Source organism: Mustela nivalis (assembly GCF_964662115.1).
Source record: "Mustela nivalis genome assembly, chromosome: 17".
NCBI lineage: Eukaryota > Metazoa > Chordata > Mammalia > Carnivora > Mustelidae > Mustela > Mustela nivalis.
In genome coordinates this window covers 23,009,534-23,022,346 of record NC_139036.1, presented here as the reverse complement: position 1 = coordinate 23,022,346, position 12,813 = coordinate 23,009,534, and the positions used below count along the sequence as shown (strand labels likewise).

Below are 12,813 nucleotides of genomic sequence, written 5' to 3'. Positions count from 1 at the left end.
GGGAAGCAGGTTCCCCGCTGAGCAGAGAGCCCGATGTGGGGATTGATCCCAGGACTCTGGGATCATGACCTGAGCCGAAGGCAGAGGCTCAACCCACTGAGCCACCCAGGTGCCTCTAGGAGCTATGTACTTTCTCAAAAAAATTCTGGGTCCACACCAGCACGCAGATAAATTGGAGACTGTATCATCATGCACAGCTGTGTTAATTTTAGTCTGAAATATTTAAAGCAGGTGTTTTCCAATGTCTCCCTTGGCCATTACCAAAAAAAAAAAAATCCAAATAAAAATCAGCAGAACATCTACCTTTAAGCACTCTAACTCTATTTATGTATGCAGTCTTCCATTTGTTCTACAAATATTTGTTGCTTAACGTATGCCAGACCCTGTGTGAGGCTCTGGGGATGTGCACATGGCTTATAATCTAGATAATCTATAAGGAAAGCTTGCAAACGCACTTAAAATACTGGCTTTCACGGCCATGAAACTGTCAGCTAGAAGCAAGAGATGCACTGGCCTCAAGCACTGGTTAGAAGCATGGAGCAGAGAAAGGGTCTCCACTCGCTTCTAGTACCTCTTAGTCCTTCTGAGAAAATTGAGCAAGTCATTTCACCTCTCTGGACCACCTACGAAATGGGGGTGACAGGACCCACCTCATAAGACTTGGTGAATACTCAACATAAGGTATGAGAACCCTCTATCGCAGGCAGAGTACCAGACGCACCTGGCAGAGGTCAGCCGCCATTGCTGCAAACTGTGATGGCCTTGCCTTTGGAACATTTCCACCTGCAGGAACTAAATCGGGGGTGGGGGGCCTGATGTCTATTAAGACCTCCCTGGGGGTGCCGGGGTGGCTCAGTGGGTTAAAGCCTCTGCCTTTGGTCCAGGTCATGATCCCAGGGTCCTGGGATCCAGCCCCTCATCAGGCTCTCTGTTCAGCAGGGAGCCTCTCTGCCTATTTGTGATCTCTGTCCGTCAAATAAATAAATAAAATCTTAAAAAAAAAAAAAAAAAAAAAGACCTCCCTGAGTTTCTGACAATAAATTATCCACACAAAAGGGAAAGGCCTGCCTTTTGGTTCTCATTGCACAGGGTAGTGGTTTGAAGTGCAGCCTTTGGGGGCAGGTGGCCTGGCTCTGGGCCCAGCCCCACCCCATACAACTGAGTCTCCTTGGGCAAGTCACTGAGGTACCCTAACACACAGGTTCTGTAACCTGTGACAACTGGAAAGTGCTCGTGTGTGCCTTAGGAAGGCAGGCCCTTCCTAACCACCTGGTACCCAGTCAGGATCTAGCTGTCTGTGAGTGGGCCCCACTTGCGGACTTGGGATGCACACGGGGTAGAGAGGGAAGAAGGGGTGCAGGCAGATCGTGTCCTGGCGATCGATGACACGCTATATGGTGACCAGGGTGCCCTCTCTGAATCAATGCCTCAGACAGAATCGCACACGTTACATGCTGCATGATACAACCCCACATCCAGCTGGTGAGCTGGCAAGTCCCTTTCTGTCAGTGCACCATCCCCTTCTGCACCGGTGTCCCTGGCCAGTGTCACCAGCATGGCCCGCCTGCTGTGTGTCATCTGGTTTGGGTGAGGCCTCAGTCATCTCGAATCTGGTTTCTGTCTTCTGGGTTATTGCACTCCCATCCAATTGACTACTAACTGCAAGCGTTAAGAGTGTCTTTCCTGTTCCTCGCCATTAACCATCTGGGTCTCTGGGTATCTAGGTGGAGGAAACGTGGCTATAAATCTCCAGATGTCAAGATTTGGGGGAAAGGGGGGCACGTGGGTGGCCGAGTAAGTCTGGCACACAGAGCTCCTCACAGAACCTTTTGTTCAAGGATGGGGAAGGTACAGGATGCAGGGCTTCCCGTGGCGGGTGCTGTCCAAGGTGGCCAAGTTTTTAACCCTCCACACACAGAGAAATGAAGAAGCTGTGCGGCCGATATTCCATGCTGAGGGTTTCTGAACTAGCAGACCGGCCTCACAGGGGTGGATGGAGTGGGGTAGGGTGGGGTGGGGTGGGACCCTTCCCTCCCGGGTTCTTGAAGCTATGTCAGTTACTCCCAGGGTCCCTGTTTGCCCGTTGTTTGTTTACAAGGTCAGGGGCGCCCTGCTCTCCTAATGACAACTTCAATGCCACTCAGAAAGGATTAAGATCTTACTTAAACATACACACAAAGCTCCCTTGGGCACAGCTGTCAAGGTGAAGAGCTGAGGCGGCAAACCTTGTTTAAAAAAGAAAAAAAGGCCAGCTATAAAGTTGGAAACATCACGAGGGAGATCCCTCTGTTCGGAAACCCGGCTGGTGCAGACTTTCCCAGCAGAAATGCAGCCTGCTCTCCCCAGCTCACCCCAGCCCGCCTCACCTCCACCAGCAGGGGAGAGGGGGAGTTCTGCTGGCTGCAGTTTCCCCCCTCCCCAGCTATCCTCAAGGTCATGGTCCTCCGCCACGTGAGCAGGATCAGTGGGGCCCCAGTCTACTTCAGCTGGCATAGGTGTTCACCACCTCTCAGGCCAGACTGTTTGCTGTCAGCAGTGGGTCAAGCAAAGAGCACAGGGGCCGGCCTGGCTGAGGAGGGACCTGGCTCCCCGCCCACACTTTGGAGTCCCTGCAGGAATCTCACTGTGCCCGCAGGATTGACACAGCCCCTCCTATTCCACTTTGTTCCCTCCCTTTGACCTCCTAATGCCCTTCAGGCAAATCTGATTAGTTCCTTCCTAAAACCTCTAAGGGGGCCAAGAGAGGTTAAGGAATTTCCCCGAGCTCACACAGCTTCAACATGGCAGCATGAAGATGGAAAGTCTCCTCCCACTGCCATAACATGCCTCTCCCTGTGGACGGCAGTCCCCTTTCCAGCCCCCCGGATGGTAGGGAGATTGGTCTGGAAGACAACCCTCATGATTAGGAGCCTTAGGGACTGAGTCCGGTGTCCATGGAAGCCTGGGACTTGCCCAAGGCCATGGGGTCTCCTCACTGCCTTGGGGAAGTTTACCCCTGTGGATTCGTGGCCCACCTGCTTACCTGCTACAACACCAGCCACATAGACAAGCCCAATACGGGTTGCTCCGTGCACCATCTCCAAGGGTACCCCCACGAGGAGCTGCAGCACCACGTTGAGTCCCAGGTGTTCTATCCTATATAGAAAGACCACACTCCATCATTCATTCATTCATTCATTCAACAAACACTGTATGTCAAGACGTAGGGAATCCAGCAATGAGTTACACAGAATTACAGAGCAGACAGTCCACCTTAGAAAGATCACACCTTACCGACTGCCTGGGACAGGAATAGTGCAAGGCCTCAACAATGTTTGGCAGTGTGTGCACCTGCCACAGTGTAGGGGGGGTGCTAACCATGGGGAAGATCTGGCAAATCCCTTGGTTGACACATGAGAAGTCAAGGCTCAGAGAGGTGCACTGCCTGGCTTCAAGTCACACAGCTCAGGTTCCTGATCTGCCGAGTCTGCTCCACTCCCCAGGCCACAAGGCTGCCCTGGCTCACTGGTGTATATGTAAGAGATACTGGTATTTAAAGAGAAAGATGTTTTCGGGGCCCCTGGATGGCTCAGTGGATTAAGGTCTGCCTTCAGCTCAGGTCATGATCCCAGAGTCCTGGGATCGAGCGGCTCCCTGCTCAGCAAGGAGTCTGCTTATCTCTCTCCCTTTGCCCCTCCCCCGCCTGTGCTCTCTCTCAAATAAAATCTTAAAAAAAAAAAAAAAGACGTTTTCAGAACAAATGTAAGCATTAGTGATATCTCTTAGAACTTAATTCTTTTTTTATTTTTTTATTTTTTTTTTAAAGATTTTATTTATTTATTTGACAGACAGAGATCACAAGTAGGCAGAGAGGCAGGCAGAGAGAGGAGGAAGCAGGCTCCCCGCCGAGCAGAGAGCCCGATGTGGGACTTGATCCCAGGACCCTGAGATCATGACCTGAGCCGAAGGCAGAGGCTTAACCCTCCGAGCCACCCAGGCGCCCCTTAATTCTTTTTTTAAAAGATTTTATTTATTTATTTGACAGAGAGAGAGAGAGAGGGAACAAGCACAAGCAGGGGAGCAGGAGGGAGAAGCAAGCCCAATGCAGGGCTCCATCCCAGGACCCTGGGATCGTGACCTGATTTGAAGGCAGCCGTTTAACCGACTCAGCCACCCAGGTGCCCCTAGAGCTTAATAATTCAAAATTATCCCTTAAGATCTCATAGGGGAAGCTTCTCCCTCTTGGTGCCAGAAGGGACCCACCCTACTCCCCAAATCCCAGGGCTGGCTTTTCTTTCTTCCTTCCTTCCTTCCTTTCTTTCTTTTTTTTTTTTTTTTTTTTTTTTTAAGATTTTATTTGTTTATTTCACAGAGACAGCAAGTAAGGGAACACAAGCGGGAGGGGCAGCTGAAGAGGGAGACGCAGGCTCCCTACTGAGCAGGGACCCCGATGCAGGGGCTTGAACCCAGGACACTGGGATCGTGACCTGAGCGGAAGGCAGATGCTTAACAACGGGGCCAAGAAGGCGCCCCAGGGCTGGCTTTTCTTATTCTGGGAATACTTCCCTTTTTATGCTATCATACACCTGTGACCAGCTCTTGTTGCTAAATGGTATCTAGTTGAGTGCACCTGTTACTAGGAAAAACTGTAACATTACTATCTATACATCACATATGTGCTTTTAGGTTTACCGAACACTTTAACATCCATTATCTCATTTAAACTGTGCCCACAGCACTGGCAATGGTCAAGCTATAGGGTAACAAAGGTTACCATGGGACAACCCTGGCCTGGGTCACAGCCCCGGTCCTGGTGTGCAGGGGCCAAATGCTGTGCCACTCAGGTCCACGTGGGCCCCTGCCTGCCCAGGAAAGCGCCTGCAAGGTAGCTCAGACAGATGGGGCTCTGTCCAAAACTCCCACTGTGCCTGGAGTCTTCTAGTCATACTGACTGCGCCCGCCAAATGGTTAGAAGCATCAGACAAATGCACTGGAAAGGAGCCAGGTGGTAGCATCAGACCCAGTCCTTGGTTCACAGACAAGAGCCGGAGACAAGGAGATGCCAGGTGAGAGGAATCCAGAGCTCCTGCTTCCCAAGCTGAACTCCTTCCCCTCTACCACACTGATTTCTGGATTCACCAGTCCAGAGTGTGTCCTCCTCCCCGATCACAGGTCACCTTGCTGGGCTCGCCGCACATGCTGGCCAACCATCCCAACCTCCGGTCAGCTGCGGCACCATCCAAGAGGACCCCTCTCAAAATCACACACCAGGAGACTCCTCCCAGGGCTCCCCTAGGCAGGCACTGCCCCAGTAGAAGCACCAGCCTGAAAAAGGCCACCTCTTTGGGCTTCAGCTAAGAGCCTCTGTGCTCTGTTCACTTTGGCCTCTAGGCTTTCATCTCCCGGAGGCAGGAAATAGCCAAGGAGGCTTTGGAGATTTTGTGCTTGCTTCTTCCTCACCGCAAAGGCTCAGGGAAGGCCAGAGGGCAGTTCTGGAAACAAGACAGGCAGTTCCCTCCCATGGGCAGTAGAGGCTGGGAAGCCTCCCCACCCCCACCCCAAGCCAATTCCTTGGTTCACAAGAAGGCCAATGCCGGATGAACCCCCCTCATTCTGCTTCTCAGTCCTGTGAGAGCAAAGCCGGGACACGGTAGGCAAAGTGTCAGCCTGCACGGATCATCCCCTCTCCCAGCTCGGAGTGGAAATATCCCCCGATAACCACTGACATCCCTCCTCACCCCAAAACCCCTCAACTGGGGCTTGGCACCTGTGCTGTTTTGGAAGCTCGGCGAGAGGGGAGGCTCACAGCGTGGCTCCCTCTTGGCCATTGTGGGTTTTTCTGCTAGGGAATGGGAATGATGGAGCACAGAGACCAGTGTGATCCTCTTCCCATTTCCAACCCCAGGGACAGGTACCCCCAGAGCTTTTCCCAGGTGAACTGTGAGCCCTTTTGCTTCTCTCTGGAGAGGCTGTAGAAGACACCACAAAGGTCAGGGGACTCTGCTTTCCCACCTCAGCGCTTTTATGGTGCAAAAACAGTCTCCAGCCAAGACTGTGTTCTTCAGGGGCCTGGGACCCAGGTGGCCACCTGGCCAGACAGTAGATCCTTCTCATGGGGCCAGACAGTAGATCCTTCTCACAGGCACCCATGAGAACTGACTGTATGCCAGCCCCCAAAGAGGCCACAGATCTGTCAACAGAAACTACCAGTATTTCTAGAATTCCTCAAAAAGACTCTCATCAACTACGGAGACCACCTTGGGAGACAGGCACTCTCAAGAAATCTGTTCTTCATTTCACTTACGGAGACACACATGCAAAAAGACACACACACACACACATACCACACAGAGTCTGCGGACAACGGACTTGGTTACTAACTGCACTTCCCTTTTTGCCTTGGCTGCTAGGAATCTCAGAACAAATGCAGAACCTACATTTATGCTGCTCTCACCAGGGGCTTAAACTGAGCGTCATCCATCTGTTTCCCCTTTCCCATACACTGTCAATAATTAACTCCTCTGTTTTGGTATTAGGTTAGTTTCAAGGAACTACCTCAAGTGCTGAGTCTAGGAAGACAAAAATAAACGAAAACACGTGTTTCAGTCCAGGCTCTCTGCCCCTCCTACTTTCCCACAGGGACGCTGACGAGGGCAAAACAAGGCGGGCACTCACCCCGCGTGCATGAAGATGTAGGTCAGGTAGCGCCAGGCCTGTGCGCGGAGCTGCGGGTGGTAAACCAGTGAGTTCTTCAGGTATCGCGGATGGGTCACCTGCAGCACAAACTGATCCAGCGACACTCCGTTGTAAAGGAAAAAGGCAACCTGGATTAAAACACAGGATGGCGAGGGTCTGTCACTACACGAAAGGCAGCCTGCCAGCCCCTCTGGCGCTAACACTCAGAATCCCTGCCGGCAGTTGGCCCCTTTCCTCCTCTGAGGACGAGGGACGCCCACATGGCCAGGACCCAGCCTCCCTTTCTACCACCTCTCCCTCCACTTCTCTTTATTTTTTTTTTTTAAGATTTTATTTATTTATTTGACAGAGAGCACAAGCTGGTAAAGGCAGAGGGAGAAGCAGTACTTCTGCTTAGCCCAATGTGGGGCTTGATCCCAGGACCCCAGGATCATGACCTGAGCCAACACAGGCACTTAACTAACTGAGCACCCAGGCGACCCTCTGTTTGATTATTTTGTATTAAATGGTCACAACATGGCCCCATGGGCTCTGCCCACACCTCCTTGGTGCTAGCCAGGAAGGGTTCAGAGGGATTTAAACTAACTGCTGGGGGGCGCCAAGGGGGGCTCAGTCGGTTGAGCATCAGACTCTTGGTTTCGGCTCAGGTCATGGTCTTATGGTATGGGATTGGGCCCCACGTCAGGCTCTGTGCTCAGCGGGGAGTCTGCCTCAGATTCTCTGTCTTTGCTCTCCCTTGCTCTCAAATAAATAAATACTTTCTTAAAAATATTTTATTTATTTATTTGACAGAGAGAGAGAGATAGCCAGAGAGGGAACACAAGCAGGGGGAGTGGGAGAGGGAGAAGCAGGCTTCCCTCTGAGCAGAGAACCCGACATGGGACTCGATCCCAGGACCCCAGGATACCAAGGACTCCTGAGCCAAAGGCAGGTGCTCAATGACTGAGCCACCCAGGAGCCCCAAATAAATAAAATCTTAAAACAAAAAACAAAAAAACCTAATTGCAGTAATAACTTATGTACCCATTTGTGGGAGGAGGAAATTCCACATAAGTAGATTTTTTTAAACTGTGGCAAAAATACTCGTAAGATAAAATTTGCCATCTTCATCAGTTTTAAGCGTACAGCGCAGTAGCATTCAATATATTTACACCGTTGAGCAACTGTCGCTGCCACCAGCCACGGGAGTCTCCTCATCTTGTGAAACTGAAATTCTGTCTCCATTACACACCAACTCCCCACTCCCCTTTCCCCCAGCCCTGGCAACCACCATTCTCCTTCCTATCTATATGAACTTGACTCCCCTGGGCGCCCCATCTAAGAGGACTCACCCAGTAGCCGTCTTTTCGGGGCTGGCTTACTCCATTTAGCATCATGTCTTCAAGGTCCACTCATGTTACAGCACGTGTCCAAATTCTTCCTTTTTAAGGCTGAATAGTATCCCACTGAATTCCATCCCACAGTCTGCCACCCATTTATCCATTCATCCAACATCTGGGTTGCTTCCACATTTTAGCTATTACAAATAATGCTGCCATGGACATGGACATACCAGTATCTCTCTGTGTCCCTGCTTTTGATTTTTGGGGGTATATACCCAGAAGTGAGGTTGCTGGCTCACATGGTGGTTCTGTGTAATATTCTGAGGAACCTCCACACTGTTTCCAGTAATGGCTGCGCCATTTTGCATTCCCAACCACAGTGTCCCAGGGTTCCCGTCTCTCTGCCTCGTCACCAACACTCCACATGAACTAATTCGGCAGATGACTGAGGCATCCTTGTTTACCCCTAAAAGTGTATTTATTTCTTTTCTAAAACGCACCATTCAGGAGCACCTCAGTGGCTCAGTCACTTAAGCAGCCAACTCTTGATTTCAGCTCCAGTCATGGTCTCAGGGTCGTGAGATTGAGGCCGGCATTGGGCTCTGTGCTCAGTCTGCAGTCTGCTTGGGGCTCTCTCTCTCTCCCTCTCTGCTTCTTCCCCTATTCTCTCTCTCCCAACCAAATCAATAAAATCTTAAAAAATAAAAATAAATCTGAGAAACAAACTGACGGTTTTGGAGGGGAGGGGTGAGGGGGGTGGCTGAGCCTGGTGGTGGGTATTAAGGAGGGCACGTATTGCATGGAACACTGGGTGTGATGCATAAACAATGAATTTTGGAACACTGAGAAAAAAATAAAATTTAATTTAAAATAAATAAATAAATAAAATTAAAATTAAAAAATAACATGCATCATTCAGGGGGTCCTGTCTCAGTTGGAAGAACACATGACTCTTGATGTCAAGGCTGTGAGTTCGAGCCCCGTGTTAGGTGTAGAGATTACTTAAATAAACTTCTTAAAAAATAATAAAATAGGGGCACCTGGGTGGCTCAGTCATTAAGCATCTGCCTTCGCCTCGGGTCATGAATCTGGGGTCCTGGGATGGAGCCCCGCATCGGGCTCCCTGCTCAGTAGAAAGCCTGCTTCTCCCTCTCCCACTCCCCGGCTTGTGTTCCCTCTGTCAAATAAATGCATAAAATCGGAAAAAAAAAAAGTAATAAAATAAGATAAAATGCATCGTCCATATCCCTGTGTTCCTCCTCACAGGGTCTGCGTGCTCCTCTAAAGCCGTCTCAGGTATTAATGTGGACTGTGGGAGTGAAGTCTTCTCCAGCAATGCATGGGGTTTTTCACTCCTACAGTCAATAGTCCCAGATTCCTGTTTCTTTAAGACTCAGGTCTGCTGCTACATTTTTCGTTCTCTCCCATATTGCCAGGTTGTCAGCAGGTTATTAACTGGGTTCTTACTTCCTGCTGCTGGCTAGTCGTGAGTCCCTTCTAGTAACTTCCTACTGTGTCCCTTCCAGCCTCTGTTATGGAACCAGAAAACCAAGTTCCTAGAACTGCATGTAAAACAAAAGCGTTGGGCTTTAGTACAAGTACTTGGAAATAGTTATTTCCGTATTATCTTCCAGATGGGTGGTTTGCATTTACATGGCTGAAGTTTCTGGAAATTTGAAACCAATCTGGACATTCAATCTGGCCTCTCTGGATGACCTTGGATACGTTATTTGAACTCTCTGGTCCTTGGTCTCCTCATCTGGAAACGGGGATGCCAACGCCTACCCTTCCAGGGTGGTTGTGAGGTCTGAATGGGGTAAAGCTCATGGAGAGCCGGCCGGGTGCCCGTCACACACGCAGCAAATGAAGCTATAATTAGTGTGGGGTTCGGGCCCCCCAGCAGGACTCCCCTGGGTTCTCCGGGGGAACCGCTCTGTCCATCTTTCACAATGCGGGTGGCCTGGCAGCAAATACAGCTCCCGAGGCAGCTCATTATTATTGGTCCTCAAATAGAACTTAATAAATAGACCAACACAGAAAGCATTTGGAGAACGATTCCAAGAATATCTCAGAAAAATCGCATCTTCAACATGGACTCCAGTGAAGCCATAACAACAAACGGAGGCGCGCGGGGATACAGACCAACTAGTCTGATTTAGGAAAAAAGAAGGAGGATGCCACGGGGTTTAAGGATCCGCATTCGGCATCAACTTTACAAGAACATATGCGTTGGGGGGGTGGTAATTAAGCCCATGGCTCTGGAAGAGAAACCTTTGCAGACTACAGCACACCGTTCAGGACCTGGGGCTGGGGGCCCACAGGGTTCTAGGCTGAACAGCCGGAAGAATTCAGAATTTCTCACATTTGGGCACTGATTCAGAAAGTCCTCTGTTCAGATTCTGCTGCATAAGCAGAAGACGTTTAGAATAACAATAGCTAGAGATGATTCCCTAAGGGGAGAGTGTTCTTTCAAAATATGTGAAGCCCACATCTACCTGTTCATAAACAACCCCTCCCATGTGCATTTGTAATGTTTTTGGGTTCCGAAGGCACTGCCAGCCACTCTGGCTTGAGACAGAGGAGTCCTATGGGAGAAGGGCACGTCTGGTTACCCCTACTTTACAGGTGGGAGATGGAGTGCCGGGGGAGCAAAGAACTTGGCCGCGTTACCCACTCAAGGAGGAACTAAAATAACTTGGTTTTTAAGGACTTAGCCTGGCTAACTACCCACAAATCAACAAACTTATTACACAGCCTGTGTTGCCTCGCTTAAGGTAGAGGTGGAAATATGGGGCTTTTGCTGTGGGGAGGCTTGCTTGGTAATAATCTTTGGGATGTCCTTGTGGTCCAAGGGTTGGAGCCACACTTGCAGGCACTATCATGGGGCCTGGCTGGCAAATGACAATGGATCCTCAGCCACTGGGAGAAGATGCAGCCCTCCCCCTGCCCCCTGCCAGGGGTCTCCAAGAGCCTCCTGCTCCCCCTCCCGCCCCCCTTCTTCAGGCCAAGGCTGAGCAGCGCCCTTCCCCCCACCCACCTCCCCCATCCAAGTCCTTGCCTCCAGCAATGTGACGGTGATCATGAACCAGGGTGGGGGGCAGCAGGTGTAACTGTCGTAGTACCACTTCCGGTCTATCTCCCGGGGCAGGGTCTCGTAGGCCACGTGGCGGATCAGCCGCTGGGAGAGGTTCAGCCCCTTCTCCTCCAGGAGGGCTTTGCTGCAGAGCCTGCGGTTTCCCTGCAGGATGGCCTGGCGGAAGCTGTTGGACCGCTTGTTGCTCATCTGTGCGGGACACACAGTGGGGCGAAGGGTCAGAATGGGGGTCTCAGTTGAGCCCTGAGCCGCTTCTCTGGCCAGCACATTCCTTGGGGCCTACCAGGCCTCATCCTGCCTTCCCCTGTCTTCTGTAATAGCAAGAAACAGTATTCACTGAGCTCTTCTACAGCCGAGGTGGTTCTAAGCTCTTCCCGTGTGCTGGGCTCACTGGATAGTCTTAACTAGCCTACCTGTTAAACGAGGACTAGGAATAACCCCATTCTACTAAATCACAGAGTTTTAAGAATCCACCACATTCAAACCCAGTAAGGCTCCAGAACCTATAGTCATGTGCGCCGTTCCTCCCATCCATGCACCTATCCGTCAGCATCCATCACAACTTATGGGACAAAGACTAAGTGTCAGTATGTTGCCAGACACAAGGGATGCACCCTCAAGACAAGTAAGCAAGCAGCAATCAGCTCCGTAGCTCAGGGGTTAGAGCACTGGTCTCGCAAGCAGCAATCGTGGTTCCCAGTGCAGGCTGCTGAGGGAGCAAATAGGCAGAAGCCCAGCAAGGTCCTGTGGTGGTGATCAGGGAGGGCTTCTTGGAGGAGGTGGTAACTGAGTGAGAACGGAAGGACATCCTCCCTTGGGAAGAGGTGAGCAGACCTTGGTTAGATGGGCGAGTTTGTAGAGAGGTCTCTAGAACTAAATCCCAAAGCTGTGCTTGTGGGAGGCCATCACTCCCGAGGGCCTTTTAAGGGGCCTGTAATGCCTGGCAAGCCCAGGAACTGGTTCTAGAACCTTGTCTGTAGACCGGTCCTACCCCCAACAGCCTAAAGCTGCCATGATGAATCCGCACTGGAGTCCTGGAGGCCTCACTCTGTGGCCAGCCTAACTCCCAGAGACCAAGTGGCCGGTTCTGCTGCCTTCCAGCCTCCCAGGGCCTCTCTAGCCTCACACCTGTCCTCTACGACCACGCTCTAGACCCTTCTTATGGGGAGACAGAGCTCTCCCAGCCCCAGGGCCACAGGGCTGCCTGGGGAGCTAAGGTGGAGACTATCAACATAATCCTGGGGCTGTGGCCTTAGCAGGGGCATTTGGCTAAATCTAATGACAGAAGCCCAGAGAGGGCTGGCTGGATGAATTAGGCCAGACCAAGGCACAGGGGATGAAGCTGTATCGGGAGGGAGTCGCTGCAGAGGGTCTGTGTTCAGAGCAGGCCGGCTGGAATCAGCCTCTGTCTTCAGTCCTCTTTCTTTTTTCCTCGGTTCTGTAGTCTTTCACCTTCAAAATCTGGCTAAAGGCTCGGCCCCTCCAGTAGGCCTTCCCAGATGAACCCCTTCCATTGATCCCTATTCTCATCCTCTCCATGCCTACAAAGCTCAGATCTGGTTCTTGGTGGTGCAGAAGGCGTTCTGGAAACACCAGCAGGCCTTGGGCCTCCATGTTCACTCACTGCAAGCTCAAGACAGGATCACGTTGTCAAAGTTATCTTTTCCCTTTTTTATAAATTTTTTAAAATTTATTTTTAGAGATTTTTAAATTTATTTTTAG

The 12,813-nt window shown here is 50.9% G+C and overlaps 1 protein-coding gene across 4 annotated transcripts in view; it reads right to left on the bottom strand.

The window, feature by feature from the left end:
- Window positions 1-12,813, bottom strand: part of RHBDL3 (rhomboid like 3) — a 52,200-nt gene that overhangs the window by 19,457 nt on the left and 19,930 nt on the right. For all 4 annotated transcript variants that reach the window (XR_014304889.1, XM_082707358.1, XM_082707357.1 and 1 more), the window contains 3 exons: window positions 11,056-11,280; window positions 6,655-6,803; window positions 3,023-3,135 (listed from right to left, as the gene is read on the bottom strand). Coding sequence is in view for 3 of the 4 variants with exons in the window: in XM_082707358.1 (XP_082563484.1) it covers window positions 3,023-3,135; window positions 6,655-6,803; window positions 11,056-11,280 (487 nt within the window). In the remaining variant the exon portion in view is untranslated. The remainder of the gene's footprint in view (window positions 1-3,022; window positions 3,136-6,654; window positions 6,804-11,055; window positions 11,281-12,813) is intronic.